The 20366-nt window shown below is 36.1% G+C and overlaps 3 protein-coding genes across 6 annotated transcripts in view; all 3 read left to right on the forward strand.

Annotated features, from left to right (window-relative positions):
* Nucleotides 1-3882, forward strand: part of LOC111495424 — a 5003-nt gene extending 1121 nt beyond the window's left edge. The window contains exons 2-4 of one of the 3 annotated variants that reach the window (XM_023145466.1): nucleotides 267-507; nucleotides 1064-1158; nucleotides 1484-3882. In XM_023145466.1, coding sequence (XP_023001234.1) covers nucleotides 288-507; nucleotides 1064-1158; nucleotides 1484-3310 — 2142 coding nt within the window. In that variant the 5' untranslated portion in view covers nucleotides 267-287 and the 3' untranslated portion in view covers nucleotides 3311-3882. Of the gene's footprint in view, nucleotides 1-266; nucleotides 508-1063; nucleotides 1362-1483 lie in introns of those variants that run through there. The other 2 variants (XM_023145467.1, XM_023145468.1) reach the window with 2 other exon arrangements.
* A 731-nt stretch (nucleotides 3883-4613) lies between these two features.
* On the forward strand, nucleotides 4614-11638 carry LOC111495431 (probable UDP-N-acetylglucosamine--peptide N-acetylglucosaminyltransferase SPINDLY). Of its 2 annotated transcripts, none has more exons than XM_023145474.1 (11): nucleotides 4614-4904; nucleotides 5882-6101; nucleotides 7520-7612; nucleotides 7692-7793; nucleotides 7914-8081; nucleotides 8159-8247; nucleotides 8813-8934; nucleotides 9142-9323; nucleotides 9532-9816; nucleotides 10898-11045; nucleotides 11128-11638. In XM_023145474.1, exons 1-11 carry the CDS (start codon nucleotides 4744-4746, stop codon nucleotides 11499-11501), a joined length of 1944 nt encoding a protein of 647 aa, XP_023001242.1. In that variant the 5' UTR covers nucleotides 4614-4743; the 3' UTR covers nucleotides 11502-11638. The 2 variants fall into 2 exon arrangements, with proteins under 2 accessions (XP_023001242.1, XP_023001243.1); XM_023145475.1 differs by lacking the exon at nucleotides 4614-4904 and adding an exon at nucleotides 5595-5709.
* An 827-nt stretch (nucleotides 11639-12465) lies between these two features.
* Nucleotides 12466-19041, forward strand: LOC111495528 (DNA-(apurinic or apyrimidinic site) lyase). Its single transcript, XM_023145601.1, has 9 exons — nucleotides 12466-12808; nucleotides 14086-14178; nucleotides 14659-14803; nucleotides 15077-15278; nucleotides 15815-15893; nucleotides 16440-16501; nucleotides 16791-16877; nucleotides 18017-18120; nucleotides 18659-19041. Exons 1-9 carry the CDS (start codon nucleotides 12581-12583, stop codon nucleotides 18736-18738), a joined length of 1080 nt encoding a protein of 359 aa, XP_023001369.1. The 5' UTR covers nucleotides 12466-12580; the 3' UTR covers nucleotides 18739-19041.
* Nucleotides 19042-20366: the final 1325 nt, after the last annotated feature.

Here is a 20366-nt window from a genome sequence, read left to right on the forward strand (position 1 = left end):
CCCCCCCCCCCCCCCCCCCCCCCTCCTTTTTTTTTTTCCTTTTTTCTAATCGAATTTTTATTTAATAGATTTCTAGTCATTTTGTGTTGTGCTTTTGGTTACTATATTGTAGCATCTGGGTAGGATGCATTTTTATTTTTTAGCATGAGACGGATGTAGAGGTGAAGCCATTTATATAAATGCATATTTTAATCATCGACTTTATTTTTCAATTTTTTCTGTATGTATGTGCATTTTTCCCCCTATGAATTTTAATTAGCCTGTAGGTATTCGCATCTCCAGCATAAATGGCCTCGAATGAAGGATTTCTGACTGAAGAGCAGCGGGAAGTGCTGAAAGTAGCAACTCAAAATGTGGATATTTTATCATCCTCTCCAAAGTCTCCCAAAAGCTCACTTCCTGAATATCGTATAAAAGCCCCTTCTGGTGGGAACGTCCCGGCACCTGGAGCTAATGTGAAGCACGTGCGTAGATCTAACTCTGGGAAGTATATTAGGGTGAAAAAGGGTGAGTTCATCTGATATTATTGTAGTCTTGATTTATGCATTTGAATTGATACTGAATGTCGAAGTACATATTTTTTCTGTTCTGAATGTTTTATATAGTTATTTGATATAATTTGTAACTGCATCAGTTTCTTTTTATCCTTACATTGTTAGTTTATTTCTTCAGTTTACAGTTAAAATCATGATTATTAGAACTTGACGATTAATGCTTTTATGTGAATGATTTCATTAATACAAAAAAGAAAACATAAAAGCAATATAATGCAGATTGCTTCTAAGTCTGCTTCCCACCCATAGAATTTTAGTATATGGATGTGAAATCTGTATGATTATATTGGTGGATTTAAATTTATTTTCAGCCTTGCCTGTGAAACATTTCCCTTCGCCTTTCTCCTTAGCCATCTTCATTTTCATTTCTGGTTCTGTAGTGAACAAGTCAATGGTTTTGAAATCGTACCCTGTTAAATTATATACATGAGACTATTTATATTTTGAGATGTAATTTAAGCAGCTTAACCTGTTACTTTTTAATCACTAGTATATACTGTTGTTAGCAGATGGGGCTGGTGGAAAGGGCACCTTGGGTAAATTGCTTGACACTGATGATGATTCTCATACTGACAGAAATGATCTTAACTATGACAGTGGCGAGGTAATTTCAATATTGAGTTGGAGTTCATTTTCTGATATTGTGTATGATTGCCCAATAACGCATATGAATGTCTGCCCTATGATGAACCTAATTCCCGGAGAAAATAGCATACCCAATTATTAAGGTTTGAGGTACGATGATCGCAACTTGTGATGCTAATGGTACTTGCACGATTGCCCATGTACTGCCTAACATATGGACTGGTAATAGTACACACGCTAGTGGAGTTGTATTTGGTGGATTGAGATTTATGGAGAAGCTTTTAAATTATTATTCTTTCCAAACCTAAATGTTTGTAATGTCTTTGACATTTCCTCTTTAATAGGAACGATATCAACTTGTTGGGTCGACTGCATCAGATCCCTTAGATAATTTTAAGAAATCTGTTGTATCTATTATAGAGGAATACTTTAGCGCTGGTGACGTGGAATTGGCTGCATTTGATCTTGGAGATCTAGGCTCAAGTAACTATCATCCTTACTTTATTAAACGGCTAGTATCTATGGCAATGGACAGACATGATAAGGAGAAGGAAATGGCTTCAGTTCTGTTATCAGCTTTGTATGCCGATGTTATCAGTCCTGCCCATATAAGAGATGGATTTTTTATGTTACTTGAATCTGCTGATGATCTTGCTGTCGATATACCAGACGCAGCTGATATCCTTGCTTTGTTCTTAGCTCGTGCTGTAGTTGATGACATACTTCCCTTAGCATTTCTAGCCAGGGCAAGGAAGGCATTGTTGGAACCATCCAAAGGAACTCAGGCTATCCAAACTGCCGAGAAGAGCTATCTCTCTGCTCCACATCATGCCGAACTTGTGGAGAAAAAATGGGGAGGCAGCACACATTTTACAGTTGAGGAAGTGAAGAAAAAGATAGCTTATCTCTTAAGGGAATATGTTGAGAATGGAGATACCATCGAGGCTTGCAGATGTATAAGGCAGTTAAGCGTTTCATTCTTTCATCATGAGGTTGTGAAGAGGGCTTTGATTCTTGCCATGGAGATCCGAAAAGCAGAACCCCTGATTCTGAAGCTTCTGAATGAAGCTGCTGAAGAAGGTCTGATAAGCTCAAGTCAAATGATTAAGGGGTTTTCTAGGCTGGCGGAGAGCCTTGACGACCTTGCTCTTGATGTACCATTGGCAAAATCGTTGTTTGAATCGTTGGTCCTGAGGGCCATATCTGAAGGATGGCTCGATGCTTCCTTCATGAAATCTTCGGATGAAGATATAGATGTTGGATCTACAGATGAAAAGTTGAGGCGCTATAAGGAAGAGGTTGTAACTATAATTCATGAATATTTTCTTTCAGATGACATTCCTGAATTAATAAGAAGCCTAGAAGATCTTGGTGCACCCGAGTATAATCCAATCTTTTTGAAGAGGCTGATTACACTTGCAATGGATAGGAAAAACAGAGAAAAAGAAATGGCTTCCGTGCTCCTTTCAGTTCTTCACATCGAGATATTTTCTACGGACGATATAGTCAATGGTTTTGTAATGCTACTTGAGTCTGCAGAAGATACAGCCCTAGACATTTTGGATGCATCAAATGAGCTTGCTCTCTTTCTAGCCAGAGCTGTGATTGATGACGTCTTGGCTCCTCTAAATCTCGAGGATATCGCTTGTAGGTTGATCCCAAATTGTACAGGTAGTGAAACTGTTCGAATGGCCCGGTCATTAATTGCAGCTCGGCACGCTGGTGAGCGGCTTTTAAGATGCTGGGGTGGTGGAACTGGCTGGGCAGTAGAGGATGCGAAAGACAAGATTCAGAAGCTCTTAGAGGAGTACGAAAGTGGAGGAGTTGTGAGTGAAGCTCTTCAGTGCATCCGTGATCTAGGGATGCCTTTCTTCAACCACGAGGTTGTGAAGAAGGCATTGGTTATGGCCATGGAGAAGAAGAACGACAGGATTCTAGATCTTCTACAGGAATGCTTCAATGTTGGCCTGATCACCATCAACCAAATGACCAAAGGCTTCTCTAGGATCAAAGACAGCCTCGACGATCTCGCACTCGATATTCCAAATGCAAGCAAGAAATTCACTTCCTATGTGGAGCACGCCCAAAAGAAAGGATGGCTTTTACCATCCTCCTTCGGATCATCTGGGGATGCAGCAGATTCTTCAGTGCTCTTGGCTGCAGCTTCCTGAGGGAAAAAACAGAGTTTTAGATTGTTCAATCTCTTCTACACCGTTTCGAAGTGCCACGAGCTCTCCTCTGCTGCATGCTTTGACTCATCTTAAGGTAGAATAGTAGATCAGATAATGATGATGAGATCTTTTCCTTCTTCCTCCTCGTGATGATGGTCTTACTTTAGCAGAGGCCTGATAAGGAGATAATAAATATGATGATCCTTTGCCAATGTATAAAAATCTCGGCTTCTGCTTCTTATTTTTTCTCCTTTTTCTTCACTGTTCTTCGGAACTTTAGGGGTAAGTGTTGTGATATGATGTTTAGACAGGATCTTTTATATCTCATAATATGTTCTTCTGCTGCTGCTGCTTCGCACAACATGGAAACAAAGGGCATGCTTTGTTTCACTAAATCACTAAATCACTACTAATTTTCTTCTCGTGCTTTTTTTCTTCTCTTTTGTTTATTTTTGTATTAGGCCTTTCAATTACGGGCATGCTTTTTCTTCCATGTAAATGCCCTTCTTTGTTTGGTCCTCGAGATTGAGTTCACAGAGTTATGGAGATTTAATCTACTTTTCTTAGGTTTCATATTTTTTCGTAGTTCATTAGATCATCGACCAACTTACATTTATTGGTATGAGATCATCGACCTTTAGGAGTGGTGCCATTAAAGGGAGGCACATTTTGTTCCAGGAGAGCTATTGGATGATGAAAGTCCCACATTCGCTAATTTAGGGAATGATCATGGAGTTTATAATCATACTCTCTCCATTATTGGTATGAGGTCTTTTGGGGAAATTCAATGCAAAGTTATGAGAGCTTGTGCTCAAAGTGGACAATATCATATTATTGTGGAAAGTGGTATTCGTTTTTAAGGTCGTGATTTTTGTGATGTAATTTATTCAAGTTTTTAGTATTTGATACTTCAGAGGTATGTATCTTTTGTATTTTCTTCGAGAAAATATAAATAAATTGAGTTGTGAACCTTATTTCAAGTCATCAAGTTGACCTAACAATACTTATTTTGGCGGATTGGCTTTTTTCGATTTCAAAAAAATAAACATGTCTAAATTTAAATCAACTCTAGTTTCGAACCATTTTTGTAGTTTGGGTTGAATGATAAGATTGTTCGGATGGTATGAACACTACGGTTACTCCAAACAAATTCATTTGTTTGTTCTTTGTATTATATTCAAAAAGGGGAAAAATAATAATAAAGAAATCCTTAAACATTAAGGTCACCTTAATGTTTTTCTTTAATCCTGCGTTAAAATTACACCAAAAATGTCAGCAAGCGTAAGTCGGTGCAGGTTGTTTCCGCATCCAAACAGCGGTTAAGCAATCCAAGCAACCAAACAAGGGTCTTCTTCTTTCATTCTTTACTTCTTTCGCGTCGACAGTTGCGCCACAAAGTCTTCAAGCGCAGAAAAGCTCCAGCTGCTCCCAAAATGCCTCTCAAGACAGAACATGGAGCATCGGACAGCTCCCTCGACGAGCACTCGAAGGCGGCCCATTCTTCTAAAGTCGTTGTTCTTGCTGACCTCAATGTTGATCCTCCAGAAATGGACGACGACAGTTCCGTTCACGTTTCAGCTTCGACTATCTCTAGGTTACTTTCTTTTTTTGTACTCTGTCTACTTCTTTAATCGAATTTGGAAATTTTTGGTAGCGTTTACTCCTTTTGGTACATAAAATTTCCTTGCTAGGGAGTCCTGGTTTTAATTGTGGTCTATTTACTCTTGAAGAACCAAAATTGTACCGGCCAACTGTTGAGCGGTTTGTTTCTTGTTTTTTGATCGAGAGTAGTTAAGGTTATTTGTTAACAGTCTAATTAAAACTAGAAAAACATAGTACAAAAGAAGTTGCTGACCTTCTTGCTAATGATTCGGAGGTACTTTGAGAAAGTGCCCTTTATGTATTCGTCCTTACCTGCTAATCAAATTATCTTTTAAAGTAGGATTTCTGTAATGGATGGTGTGAATTGTGAATCAAGGCTTATGAAACGAAGAAAATGTGTCAAAATAATGCTTCATCGATTGTCTTTGTTTACCGCATGAACTCATTAGTACTATTATTTTGGATGGAACATGCATTCCACCCAACAACATGTAAAATTGGAGGGAGCACTAGTTACTAGGAGTTCAAACCCAAACATGAGATTAACTGGATAACGAGTTATCTTACTAGACATGACAAAAGATTAAGATAATTGCAGAAGTCACTGTAATCAAGAAGCTCAAAAGGCTCTCATTGTTTAAAATTTTCTTGCAAACCTCATCAAAATTCCTTTCAGTGAAACATCCGAAAATCTTCTCCTCCATTAAATACCAAACAAAAAGGTTAAAGACAGCGTGACGGCATATGATCTTAAGCCTCTTCGTGAGGTTCAGCTGTATCATTAGGGGCCCTCCAAGGAAGGCAAAATACCAAATTTGGGAACTGAAATATAATCAAGGTTTTTTACTTTCTTTGTCCCAGAAAAAGGTCCATTTTAGGGTTTGAGGTTTTCCTATAGGTTAGTACCTACTCGAAATTATTGTAATAAATTTTTGTGGCTTCTTGTTAAAAATAAGCGTGCGATTTTAGGTTATCTGTGGATGAGAGCAATCAAGACAAAACTGTGGCAATTTGCAAGGATACTAATACAATGGAAGTTGAAGGTAGACATGTAAGCAAAATAGGGAAGTGCCGTTCAAGAAACAATAAGGTAGAGTACTCTCTTGATTCTGCAGCTGATGCAGATGGTGATCAACATGGTCAAGGTGTTTCAACTTCACGCGAAGAAAAAGTCAGCAGCCTCAAAACTGTGAGTTTTGTCAATATTTGGTTTTCTTCTCATTTTAACCTTTTGTTTTCTGTATATCACCTGCTTCCTTTGCTGTTGTATTTCCTGCATCTTCCATATGATGCATTCTATTGCTTGCCATGTGAAAAGGTGGTTTCAAAAATCTTGTGTGCATGTAAACCTTGTAAGAAGGGCCAGCTATTTCTTAACTTAAGACCTCTATCAGACAAGTTTACATCTAATTTTTGCATGCATATAATTTTTTTGGCTCATGGGCTGCTTCTTTCGAATTGTACGACTAAAATTATGTTTTGGTTTGTGAGCTGGGGAAAATCAGATTTTTGGATGGCTAATGGGGGCGCCCTTTTTCATTCCCATATTTCAGACTTCTCCTTTTGGATGGTAAGTAGTTTTCTTTAAGACGTATCGCAGGATAAAGGTAAAGACACAGGCCACTGCTGCCAAACATCAAGGAGATTGAAATACCAATAATAACAGTCACCATGTAGTTTGATCCCTTTGTTCTTTCAGCAGTTTGTTTGATCCGGGTTTTGTCCAGGGTTTTTTGTGGCAGATTTTGTTATATTTCCTTCATATCTTTTTATTTCTCAAGAAGATGCGTTGTCGTTTCAAGGTTTGGTTTTGGTCTTGTTGGTCTGGTTGCTGGGTTTTCTCTGGCCTTTCATGGATCTTCCTTTTTCCTTTTTGGTTGGCGTGTTTGGTATGGTGGGCGCAGCATGTTATGGGACTTTTCTGTCTCATATTGGTGGTTTTAGCTTGTCGCAAATTCTGGAGTTCGTTTTTGTTTGGATTTAAAGCATCTTTGCAAGAAATTTTCTCCTTTGGTTGGATCGCCTTGAAACTGTTAGTTTGCAGTCTGGTTTTTTTTGGCAAGCATTTTTGGTAGAAGCTATTTTAGGGGCTTATTGTCTTAAGTTGGTGGATTTTGCATCTTTGGGAGTTTTTTTTGGAGCTGTCTTTGCGAATCTTGCAAGTTTCTTCTGCAGGATATTTGTTTATTTTGGAATGTTTTTTCTTTCTTCTACGTGGAGTTTGTATCTTTTGAATTTTAGTATCTTTTTATCTTATCAGTGAAAGTTTTGTTTCTTTTTTTATTTTATTTTATTTTTAAAAGACGATTGCTTATGCAGTTTGATCTCCTGAAGGATCAGTGTACGGAGTGTTTGTTGATGAAATTGTTCCAAATAAAAATGTATTGTTGCACTTGGGTATCCTTTTCTATTGCAGAAATTCAATCAAATTGTGTATTTATAGTCTTCTATGTTATCCATTTGTTTTCAAAGCTTCGCTTAAATGTTGAAGCTTATTCTGTATTCAATACATACATCCACGGCCACATCTCACTCCCCTCACCCCACAACCAAGTACTCAGGATGTGACTTCTTATTTACCTTGATTATTGGAATGCCTGCCTGTAGGGGTTAGTTCATGTAGCAAGAAAGATGCCAAAAAATGCTCACGCTCATTTCATTCTTGGCCTAATGTATCAGAGGTTGGGCCAGCCACAAAAGGTAGCTTGGCTTGCACACCATACTTGTTTTGGTTAATTTTCTTGTTCTATTATTAATTAAAACTGTGGTACTCTTTCAGGCTGTTTCAGCATATGAGAAGGCAGAGGAAATCTTACTCCAAAGTGATGTTGAGATTCACAGGCCAGAGTTGCTCTCATTGGTCCAAACTCATCATGCACAGGTTACATTTTATATCCATGTTCAGCCTTACCTCTCTCCTCTTACGTTATACTTCGTCTCTATTTGTAAATAATAGATATTACCAACCTGATTATGCTCACCTGTTCTATGAACTGTCTAGTGTCTCCTTCTAGAAAGTGCAGGGGATAATAGTTCAGACAAAGAACTTGATCAAGAGGAGCTTGACGAGATTCTTTCTAAACTTAAGCATTCAATTCAATCTGATGTTAGACAGGCAGCTATGTGGAATACCCTAGGCTTGATACTTCTTTCTACTGGTCGAGTGAAGGTGCATGTTTATTATTATTCACTTCCGTGGTTGCTCTCCTATTAGAAACTAATGTGGACTCATGTTAATATGTCCAGAGTGCCCTTTCAGTGTTATCATCCCTGTTGGCCATTGTCCCTAACAACTATGATTGCCTTGGAAACCTTGGAATTGCTTATCTTCAAAGGTATATCAACAATCGTCCATGATTGTCTGAAATCTAATTTTCCTGCGTCTCTTCAGGTTTTTCTAACTTCAGTTCCAGTAAATGTTGAGGAGTTAGGGAACCGATACTAGAACTTGAACAAATAAGCAACTGAAGGCAGTATACTCGACAAAATTGAGTTGTACACCAATAAACATTAGTGATGATGCAAATGAGATAATCATGGAATTAATGCTAAAGCCCATTGCTTCGTTAAAGTTAATATATGCATGTTCAATCGACAATTCTCAAATTACTCAGAAGGTCCTAAGCTTTCTTTATAGTCAGGCATGCTTCTTACTTCCAATTTTTTCCCTAAGAAATACAGTATCCTTACTGGCTTTGCACATAACAATTATCCTATGGCTATTTGTTAATTGGATAATTTTGAGTACTTTCGATGTTGTGCATGTATAATCACTTGTATGTGTTTTTGCATGTCCTGTCATTGTCGATAGTTAGTACAAGAAGTTCATGCCTTGAGAATGTGCCAATTGGATTAATACTATCATACTAAGTACATGCTACTGTTGGACATATGTTGTAGTGGAAACATGGAACTATCAGAAAAATGTTTTCAAGAATTGATCCTGAAAGATCAAAATCATCCTGCTGCTCTCATCAACTATGCTGCTTTTCTCTTGTGCAAGTATGGTTCTACTGTTGTAGGTATGTGCTTGAGGTGGTTTGTTTGTTTGTTAGAGATTGTACTTATGAAAAGGACATTGTTGACGGTCCCTCTTATTTTGTAAATATTTGGAATGGGTTCGGTCATCACCTTTTTCTTTCCCCTTTTTTGGCCTACTTATTAGAACCTTAATTAGTTTGTGTTTCCCCATACACAAAAAGTACTCATTCTTCTAATTTAATATTAAGGTGCTGGAGCAAATGCTGGTGAAGGTGGTGTTGATGAGAAGGTTGTAGGTATGAATGTTGCAAAGGAATGTTTGCTAGCGACTCTAAAGGTAGATCCAAAAGCAGCACATGCCTGGGCAAATCTTGCTAATGTGTATTTTGTGACTGGGGACCACAGAAGTTCTGCCAAGTGCTTGGAGAAGGTGCTCATGGATCTCTATTCTTTGGGATAAGGTTTTCTTCTCATGTCAGTCTAGTTTTGTGGAAAAGATGGAATATTCAGCCTTTACCGGAAACCTTTGTAGAATTTTACCTTGTGTATGCATAGCTGTATGAATTCATTAATAGAAGGGTCTTGATGTTTTGGCCTCAAATTAGCTAATTCTCTCTCCTCTTGTAAATACTCAACAGGTAGCAAAACTAGAGCCAAATTGCATGGCTATGAGATATTCTGTTGCTATGCACCGACTTAAGGATGCAGAAAGGTCTCAAGATCGTAGTGAGCAGCTCTCCTGGGCTGGAAATGAAATGGCCTCAATTATTAGAGATGGAGATGGCTTGACAATCGATCATCCTGTAGCATGGGCTGGGCTTTCCATGGTTCACAAGGCTCAACATGAGATTGCTTCTGGATTTCGTACAGATCAGAGTGAACTGAGAGAAGTGGAAGAACATGCCGTCTACAGTTTATATCAGGTATCAATCTCTGGCTCTGAACGTATTTTTTGTCTAACCAAGCTACTAGAAAGTATGCTTATAATCATGCTTGGCCCTAAATTATCATTTGGACTATGTTGGAATGGAAGCTGGCAATATGTATTCGGTACGATATTAAATTCTTCTATCGATGGTGATTGGACTTTTGAAGATCTCTTGTATGCTAATTATCATTTGGTAATCTCCATTTTGATTAGCCTTGACTATTCGTTTCTGAAAGATACAGCCCTAGCTTTGTTGTTGGTCCCCAATCGTCCACCTTGACCCATACAAGTGTTTAAGAAACACAATTTTTTTTATAAGCTCTTAGTCGTCTATCGAATTTTTATTCTTTTTATAACGTATAGCTTTTAGTCTTAGCAAAAGGCTTTCCAAAGGAATGAAAACCAAGGACTTCGTATCCATTAATTTCAATGTGGTTTCATGTTGTTCAACTATGACATCTCACATCGATTGGAGAGGGGAACGAAACATTTCTTATAAAGATGTGGAACCTCTCTCTAACATACGTGTTTTAAAACTGTGAGGCTGATGGTGATACGTAACAGGCCAAAGCGGATAATATCTGCTAGCGGTGGGCTTGGACGGTTACAAATGATTTCAGAGTCAGACACCGGGCGGTGTGCCAACGACGACGCTGGGCCTCTAAGGGGGATGGATTGTGAGATCTCACATCGGTTGGAGGGAGGAACGAAATATTTCTTATAAGGGAGTGAAAACCTATCCTTAGCAAATGTGTTTTAAAACTGTGAGGCTGATGGCGGTACGTAACGAGCCAAAGTAGACAATATCTGCTAGCGGTGGGCTTAGGCTATTACATCAACTGTCGAGGACTTTGGATCACAACTTTTATTATTTCCAGCTCTTTGAATCTAGTTTCTTTGGAATAATCCAAGGAGCAAAGCAGCCTACTGATAGGAAAATGACATTTTTGTGGAAAATCTTTATGCATACATATGATTGTTTTAATTTTGAAAGTCTACAATAATATATTTCCATCTTCTATTATTGATGTTCTTGTTAGATTGATGGTGGGTATTGCCTTACTCTTAACCTATAGGGAATAGCTGAGGACCCAGATGATGCTGTTCAGTGGCATCAATTCGGCCTCCACAGTCTCTGTACACGAGAATTTAAAACATCACAAAGATACCTCAAAGCTGCAATTGCTCGCTTTAAGAACTGTAGCTATGCATGGTCAAACCTAGGTATGTCAATACAATTTAATGTCGAATTTTAGTAAATCTCTTGGCTCTCTATCTCTCTCATTAGTCAATCGTGTATCGTTAGGTATCTCGTTGCAACTCTCAGACAACCCGACACAGGCCGAAGAAGTATACAAGAAAGCTTTGTCATTGGTGGCCACAGAACAAGCACATTCCGTATTTTGCAACCTCGGAAATCTGTATCGACAGCAAAAACAGTACGAACGTGCCAAAGCTATGTTCTCAAAGTCTCTGGAACTGCAACCTGGTTATGCACCTGCATTTAACAATCTAGGATTAGTGTTTATTGCAGAGGGTCGATGGGAGGAGGCTAAGTATTGTTTTGAGAAAGCTCTTGAGGCTGATCCGTTGCTCGATTCAGCTAAGTCGAATTTGATTAAAACAGTAGCCGTATCTCGATTATGTAATAGCTTATCATCGTGTCGTGTTAAAGATTGAAACCTCTGCCATTGGCTTCATCCTCATTAGATTAGGATGTAGAATACACATGATATTTCTTACAAGGAAATGTAAAAGCAGCATTTACTGAATGAAGATGCTTCCTGGATATATCTCTCCATGCAGTACTTCCTTGATGGAACCAATGTGTTAATCAGGACCATTGGTTCAATTAGGTTAGTTTCTAATATATTTGATTCTCACTCGCAAACTCTTCGGTTCTATAGTTCATAAAACTTAGGTTCTCGTCTCTTCGGCTCTATAGTTCACAAAATTTAGGTTCTCGTCTGTACCTGATTGTAGTTGGGACAAGTTCCTGAATTTTGAAATTGGGACGAGTTCCAGACGAGTTCCAGAATTTTGAAGTTTGCATCTATATAATCTCAAAATTTTATCATAAATTTTGAATTTAAAAATTCAAAAACGAAAATGAAAAATAAGTAAATGTTTGGAGTCACTACACGCCAATATTTTTTTAGGTCATTTTAAATTTTATACGTTCTCGAAACTTACTTTTTTTAATTAGATCATTTCATTAAAAAAAATTAATATTTATCAACAGAAATATAACGTCATGTTAAAATATTTAAACAATGTACGATATCACTATGTCATACCTTGTCGTAGGCTATTGTTTCTAATATGTTTTTAACTATCACTTTAGTTATGTTGTTTTAGATTGAAGCTTGTTCTTCGCTAGTGAACGGACTGTTTCCGACTAGATTTTTTAAAATTCAATTCAAATATTATTTTTCTGTCTAATAATAATAATCCGTTAAAAATTATCTATATATTAACCCAATAAAAAAACCTAAGAGATTAAAATTTAGACTAAAGATAATAAATAATTTTAATATTAACTAACAAAAATTAAGAACCAAATCGAAAATTTTAGAAATCAAAAACAAATTTGTAGATTTTGCAAAAAGAAAAAGAATATATATAAATAATTTGTCATCAAGGCCTTGGAGTGGAACGACGCCAATGTTACCAGTGGTGGGCTGTGACCGTGAGTGAAAAGCTTTAGAAAGACCCAAAGTTCCCGCGAAGTACATACGGCCATTGGAGGTCAGTGAAGGATGAAGCGCTTCTTTAAGCCAATAGAGAAGGAAGGGTCTTCGAAGAAGGCGGCTCTCTCACCTTCACTGAAAGATGGTGATGATTCGGAAGCATCAGTGTCGGACAAGAAAGAGCCTCTGAAGTTTATAACTTGGAATGCAAATAGTTTACTTCTCAGAGTTAAAAACGACTGGCCGGAATTCACCAAGTTCGTCACCAATTTTGATCCGGATGTTATTGCCATACAAGTGAGTTTTGCGTCAATGTCTCTGCTTTACCTTGTGCGAAGTTTGTAGACGCTGAAGTTTGATCTCTTTTCACTTGGTTTTGGCTGTTCTGTGAATTTTCATGAATGTGTGTTTCAGGAAGCTAGGTTGTACACTAGTTGGGATCATGCAAGATATTTGAATAGTAAATGCGAGTTCTTATAATTCTTAATCGGCTGTGAGAAATTGATAATTCCTGGAATGTGCTGGTTCACTTGCTTAGGTCTCGCATGATTTACATTTCTTTTATTCTTTTGCCTGCAAGAAATTAGTAATTCGAGTTACTGAATGTGTTGGTGTAGATGCTTAGCTTGGCATGTTTTATATCTTCTCTCTCTGTCCCTCTCTCTTCTTTAAGGAAGTTCATGCATTAGCTCTCAGAAAAGTTATGACATTGAAAATCCTGTTAAGATTTTCTTATAAGATGGGTGTGGATCATCTGCAGTTGATGATGACATTTTGATGTTTCATTACAGTAGGATTGTTTCTTGAGTTTTTTCACAAGGTATCTTTGAAGGTTAGCTGTAGTTCTAGTTTCAGGACCCTGTACCACATACACACAGAAGATGAACTACATTGACTCTAAAAGAAATGTAGAAGAAAGAGAACAGAAATTTCGGGAGACCTTAAGCATAAGATAAAATGAAGACTAAGAAATGCTCTCATTTGAGCTGAAATTAGGAGGAGTAGCTACAGTACTCCCTGGTAACTTGCAACCGATTCATAATGTGAAACCATCATTCAATTCCAAATTTGTGTTCCAGATTATCTTTCTGAATTGTATAGGATAATTATCCTATTTTTCTCCCCCAAAATCTCCTTTAAATAGCCAAAATAGTCCTCATGACCTATATAGGTCATTCTTGCTTCGTTTCTTGAATTTTTTTCAAACATTCTCAGGGACATAAATTTCATAGGTGAAAGAAAAGTGAAAGATTATGCAAGAAATATCTTTGAGGATTGAAGCATAGGGAGGGTCGTAGAGATTTTATTTTGAAGTAGGTGGCATCAATTGAATCATTAGATAAGTTTATAGGGGACTGTCTTAATTTCACTTCCCACCGTCTAGGATTTAACAACCATATGGACCTGTATGGACTGCAGTTAAGCAGATCAGTTATTTAGTTGATGAATCCATCTGATACTGAGTTCTTTATTCTAGTGCTCCATCTGACGCATTATCTTGTAGAATTACATTAGACTCAAATTATCCACTTACATGGGCTGTAACCTTATCATCGACTATGTTTACACACTAGGAAGTAAGGATTCCTGCAGCAGGTTCAAAAGGTGTATCTAAAAACCAAGGAGAATTGAAAGATGACACAAGCGCATCACGGGAAGAGAAGCAGGTAACATTTTCCTCATGTTACTTTTTATTAATTGAGGCTTCTGAATGAGTGAGGAAGTTTGATATATCAAGCAGAAAAGAAAGACGAATGAGTGTCGAACACATTGAATTTAGTATTGTTCTGTGCATCTATCAAGTTCTTAGATGAATAAACTTGTCAAGTAAAGCATGTGAAGATTGGTTACAAAACTTAATTGATGAAGTTTGTGAACTAATAATAATCCAATTGATGAAAAGAAGAGCAAAAATGATTTATTTTTTTTACTTTTGTAATTTTAAGGCATAGAGCTGGAGTAATTCTTTAATTATCTAGATGAGTTGGAAGCCTATTGGGTTCCTTGAAATTCTAATCTAGCTGAAATTTTATTTCATATCTTGGAGGATTTGTAGGTGAGTTATAGTTGTCTTCAATGCTGATAATTCAGTGTTCTGGGTGGAAAATTATGATTATTACTTATAATGCAACCTTAAAATCATGCAGATGTTGATGCGTGCTCTTTCCAGTCCACCATTTGCAAATTATCGTGTTTGGTGGTCTCTTTCAGATTCCAAGTATGCTGGAACTGCATTGTTTATAAAAAAGTGTTTTCAACCAAAAAAGGTTTTCTTCAATCTGGACAGAATAGGTATCTTCTCTCCGTGATGTGTTGTAACATTTTATGTAGTGTTTTTCTATTGATGCATTAATGCATTCATTTTTTATTTGAGGAGTTGCATCGATGCATTCAATGTCCTGTTCTCTTATTGATGGATTGATGCATTCAATGTCCTGTTCTCTTAATGATATATTGACTCATACAATGTGTATGACAAAGAACTAGTTTGTGGGATATTTAATCTGTTATTTCACATCTGTACAAGGAATAGCAATTAAATCATACAGGTGTCCCTTTTTGTAGCTTCAAAGCATGAAGTGGACGGTCGTGTAATTTTAGCTGAATTCGAGGAATTTCGTTTATTGAATACATATTCACCAAATAATGGATGGAAGGAAGAGGAGAACTCTTTTAAGAGGAGAAGAAAATGGGATAAGAGAATGTTGGAATTTGTTATCCAATCTTCTGATAAGCCTCTTATATGGTGCGGCGACTTAAATGTTAGGTAAGAGGTCTTGATTAAGTTGAAGGATGGTCCTATTTCATGAACTTTCAATTTCTTTCATATTTATTGACATCTATGTAGACTATGTTCTATCCATCATTCACGGCCAAGCTATTTATGAGCTTCTATCTTGGTTATTGCTACCGGTTATCAGTCACAGGATATTGCTCTACCTTCATGAATCAAGCTTAACTCACTTCTTAAGTTGGCTTATAATCTTGCTTAGTAATTCATCAGTAACAATGAGCAATGCCTGTAGATCCAAATTTGTCTCGAAAAGAAAGAAAACCGTTTAAAAACTCATATTATGCAAAATTCTTTAATAAATTTCATGAAGAAATAAAAGTTCAAAGAGTTACGTGCTAAAAAAGTAGCCAAAAGGATCAAGCATCTGAAGGAAATTGCTTACCCTGTTCAAATTAACACTTATCTACAAGAGTATACCACTCCAACTGTTGGTAATATAAAATAGTGGAATATTCCCAATGGATGGTATTTAGATTTGCTGATTTTGTTGCATTAAATTTATTGTGCAGTCATGAAGATATTGATGTGAGCCATCCAGAGTTTTTCAGCGCAGCAAAACTTAATGGGTACATACCTCCAAATAAGGAGGTACAAGCTTGTCATATAGAGCTCTGCCATATTCTTTTCCCGTAGAATTTCCATAAATGGTTCTCTGTTTCTCTATTAATACCAGCGAACTTTTTTTTCAAAAGAGCCGGATACACTTATCTATTTCTATTTGGACTTGCATTTATTTAAAAGTATTTAATGTTATTTTGCTAATCATTTGTTTGGCTGTAATATAGAGTATTGAAATGATAGGCACCTATGAGACAATAAAAGTTGTATGATGCTCCCACTATTGTTGAAGTCGTTGACTAAGGGATGCTATATTTCATGATGAGATAGAGAATCAGAACAAGACCGAGAATAAGTCTAGAGTCCTAAATTGTGTTGATTTATCTTAAAGATTCATTAAAAAAATTTTGGTATATTAGTATTGTTTCCTAATATATATTTTAAAAAATTGTAATTAGAACAAGATCTGAATATCATCTATCACCAGGCGCGGTGCTGTATTCCCAGAATTAAAAAAAAAAAAGAAAAAAAAAAGAAAAAAAAAGAAAACTGACAATTAGCTTCTTCATGGTGCAGGATTATGGACAGCCTGGTTTTACCTTGGCTGAAAGGAAGCGTTTCAGTGCCATATTGAAAGAGTATGCAATTTCATAATAAAAGTTCTTTTTATTATTATTATTTATTCTTGCTAGCATTCTCGTAGCATCACTTTATTCTGCTCCTTTTATTATTTTGTTGCTGCTGGTAGGAAGTCCATTTCAAAAGTGAGCTATGTCAATTTGTTATAACTTACGTCTTTAGTTATCCTTTGCAACAAGTTTTTTATAAATTTTTTATTTGATCCAAGGAAGAAAGAAACATATGTCATTCATGTGTATGTTGGTGAATTGTTTGCATCTTTTGCCTCATGCGTGTATTATGTTCCAGGGGAAAGCTGATAGATGCATATAGATTCCTGCACAAGGAGAAAGACATGGAGTGTGGCTTCTCTTGGTCTGGGAACCCTATTGGAAAGTAAGAAAGATACTGCATGGATTACTACTGATTTAACTAGAAATACCTATCTGCTATTTTAATACTCCGTATTCTTTGGCTTACCAGTTACCATGTAGCGGTTGTCTACTGTTAAGAGCTGTTAGAGGGTGTTTGACATACCTTTTAAAATGACTAAAGTACATATTTTCTAAATGACTTGTGTTTGGTTCTAGAGATTTGGGTTTTAGTTTCTACAACTAACACTTTAGTTAGCTCTTGAGGCTTAGAAATTAGTTCGTGGGTTAGCAACTAACCTCCTCGCTCACTGGTGAGCAATGGATTTCCATATGAGCTAGAGGGTGTTTGTGCCCGCCTTGCTCACTTGTGTTTGATTAAAATTTTAATAGACCACGGCGCTTCTTTCAATAAAGGATTTTTATTAGGCTGTTAATGGCTACGGACTACTCCTGGTTAGATTGACACTTCCATTAACACCATACATGAAAGGCTGCTGCAATGATGTTTGGATTTGGAGAGAACAAAATCCACTAGAGGAATGTGTAAGAATGGGTGAAGGTGCATTTCCGCACAAGAAGTAGTTGAAGCAATTCAAGACACTTGATAAGGAAATATCAACAATACTGCACATTTCTGAAAAGATGGAATGGGGAGATTTCGATTCATAAGGCTCTACAGATGACTCCCTTTTAGCTCAACAATGAATGATATGGAGACAAGTCACAATACCGCCATGTAGTAGACCGAACCAGACTCCATCTCCACCTAGATCAAACTGTCACATGCAGTGGTTTTCTCTTAAAGAGTAATGAATCGTAGTCCTTTATCCCTTTTGCCTGTACTTGTCAATTACGTGGATTATCCGGGAGGGCATTTACCCTTCTTAGGCATTGCTGTTGCTTCTTGATTAGTATTCTGATCTGCAAGATAGTAAACAGTCTTCCCCTGCTAAAAGACTTTTGCACGGATTAGATTGAATATCATCGTGTAAAAACGAGGAAATGAAAATCACACTCCCATTGTTTCCATCAAAGAATGGAGAAAATTTCCAGTCTTGTGAGATCTACACCAAAATTCAAAATCATGCTTCGAAGCTGTTTTGTTTTCACTTATATGAAACTTCTGTTGCTTGCCAATGACATGATTACATATCTTTTCAGGTACCGAGGCAAAAGGATGAGAATCGACTATTTCTTAGCTTCCGAGAGTCTGGCAGATAGGATTGTTTCGTGTGAGATGCATGGGCAAGGGATTGAATTACAAGGTGCCCTCTCTTTCTCTTCCATTATAATGTTTCTTTATATAATTCTTAAGCTTATAGAATTAGCGCCAAATTCGAAATCTCATGACCGGACCTACAATTTTCAAAACAATACTGATGGTTAGATGTTTTGACGAAGTCTATATTTATCCAAAGCTCGGTTTAGATGCTGTCCATTATTCTTAGAAATCTGACTCATGTAACTTTAGTTATACTTTCATTCACTTCTGGGGTGGGTGGGGTTTTCAGGCTCAAGACTTGTCTATTCAAGTTAAGCAAGCCTGGCGTTGATTTAATACAATTTTTCTTTTGCTTCCAAATATGCAAGCCAAAACAATAAAAATTAAGGTTTTTTGAAACTCATTCCTCCATATAGTTCATTGTATAATTTGGTAAGTTATACTACTCATTCTGAAGCTCCAAACTCATGAACCAACCAACGTCATCGTCCGGGAAGACGAACAATAGCTTCCCGAACAATATGCCTACTCTTATATCTCTCAATACGACCACCTTTGACAGTAATCTTGATTTCATGTAGGTTTCTACGGAAGTGATCATTGCCCGGTTTCGCTTGAGCTGTCAGAAGCCAGTTCTTGCCCTGAGTCTCAAAAAAGCTAATTACTTCATTAAGTAAGTTATTAGGAGCTTCCTTTTATTGTATGGTTGGCATAGTTGACTCTCTTTTTGGATAGCAACCCTACCTGCAGTACGTGTATGAATACTTCAGATCTGATACTGTAATGCTGCTGGGAATGTTGTTCCATTGGACTCTTTCTTCCCCAAATTTCTCTAGCTATTGAAGTTCGCTTCTGTTTTTAGGCTACAAAATGGCGCAAACTCGGATGGGATTTCTTGGGATAACCAAGTTTCTACGAATTTGGAGTCGTTTTTCATGGGCGTTGCTCTCATGACTATGTCTAATGAGTTTTTGAACTTTCATTATTATGCCGAATTAAAGAAAAAATTATTTTCATATTTTACTTAATAAACAATCTCATTTAAAATGAAATCAATTTAAATTAGTCGACAATGACATTAATATTGGTTTGTTTTTAGTATCACACAAATAAACTCTTATATAACGCGTATATATATATATGTTATTTTGAAGTAAAAAATTCAAAAATTCACCATCTATGAATATGATTATTAACACAACCAAATAAATTAAGAATTCACTCAAAAAGCTCTTGAAAGTTTAAATATATATTAATTAGGGTTGAATGAAACAAAATGAGAATATTTATAGCAATTTAATTAATGCAAACTTGTAGTCATTCATGTCAATTCTGAAAATACATTATTAAAAATGTTTATAAAAGAAAAAAAGAACGTTACAAATTTTATTTATTTTTATAATTTGAGAGTGTTCTAGTATGACTGAACTAATTTTTTAACATTATTTTTATCATATTTTTAAAATTTATTACAAAATTAAATTATGATATTTGAGATGATAATAAATATTATTAATATACTCATTATATATATATATTTTAAATAAAGCTCAAATGGTATTTAGATAATATTTTGAAGAAAAAAAAATATTATCTAGCTCACCAACTCAATTTCTTTTGCCACTTACAAATTATATTATCATCATTGTTAGAGGAACTTCCTTTAGCACTATATATTAAATTAATAATTACCTTTTTATATTAAAAAAAGTTGTAAAGTGGTATGCTACTATGACTCACTCAGTGATGACTATTTAGTCTCATTAATTTTAGTTTTATATACTTAATTACTGAAGAATATTGTTATTTTTTTATAATTTAAATAATTTGATATTAGCATAGTCCGGAAGAAAAATAAAAATGATTAAAATTAATACCAATATAAAAACCAAATAAATTAATTGAGTTAAATTAATTATATTTTTCCGTTTCCTTGCGTTATCATAACATGAGAAAAAACAAACAAATAAAATGACAACTAGGATTAGGAAAATGAGACAAAATTGCAATTATGAACTTGTAGAGTCATTTTTGCGAAATAGAAAGTATGGATGGTAAAAGCGTAAATTAATGGGGAAATAAGCGCGATTTGAGAGCCGTTTGCAAACCCAGAATAAATCCCCCCACTCACATGGCTTTCTACTCTACTCTAACCTCTCACTCTCCTCTGCCCCCAAAATATTAAGTTTTTTTTTTTTTTTTTTTTTTTTCCTTCTAATTTTTTTATTATTACATCAAGTTAGTTAGATAAACTCAAGAATTTTTTTTTTTTTTTTTTTTTTTTTTTTT

The sequence above is a fragment of the Cucurbita maxima genome, unplaced genomic scaffold (assembly GCF_002738345.1).
Source record: "Cucurbita maxima cultivar Rimu unplaced genomic scaffold, Cmax_1.0 Cma_Scf00021, whole genome shotgun sequence".
Taxonomy (NCBI): domain Eukaryota; kingdom Viridiplantae; phylum Streptophyta; class Magnoliopsida; order Cucurbitales; family Cucurbitaceae; genus Cucurbita; species Cucurbita maxima.

Coding starts and splice junctions, on each gene's coding strand:
- LOC111495431 (XM_023145474.1), top strand. CDS start 4,744: ATGCCTCTCAAGACAGAACATGGAGCATCGGACAGCTCCCTCGACGAG. Junction 9,324..9,531: donor CTGCCAAGTGCTTGGAGAAG/GTGCTCATGGAT, acceptor AATACTCAACAG/GTAGCAAAACTAGAGCCAAA. Junction 11,046..11,127: donor CTATGCATGGTCAAACCTAG/GTATGTCAATAC, acceptor GTGTATCGTTAG/GTATCTCGTTGCAACTCTCA.
- LOC111495528 (XM_023145601.1), top strand. CDS start 12,581: ATGAAGCGCTTCTTTAAGCCAATAGAGAAGGAAGGGTCTTCGAAGAAG. Junction 14,179..14,658: donor CATCACGGGAAGAGAAGCAG/GTAACATTTTCC, acceptor AAAATCATGCAG/ATGTTGATGCGTGCTCTTTC. Junction 15,279..15,814: donor TGCGGCGACTTAAATGTTAG/GTAAGAGGTCTT, acceptor TTTATTGTGCAG/TCATGAAGATATTGATGTGA.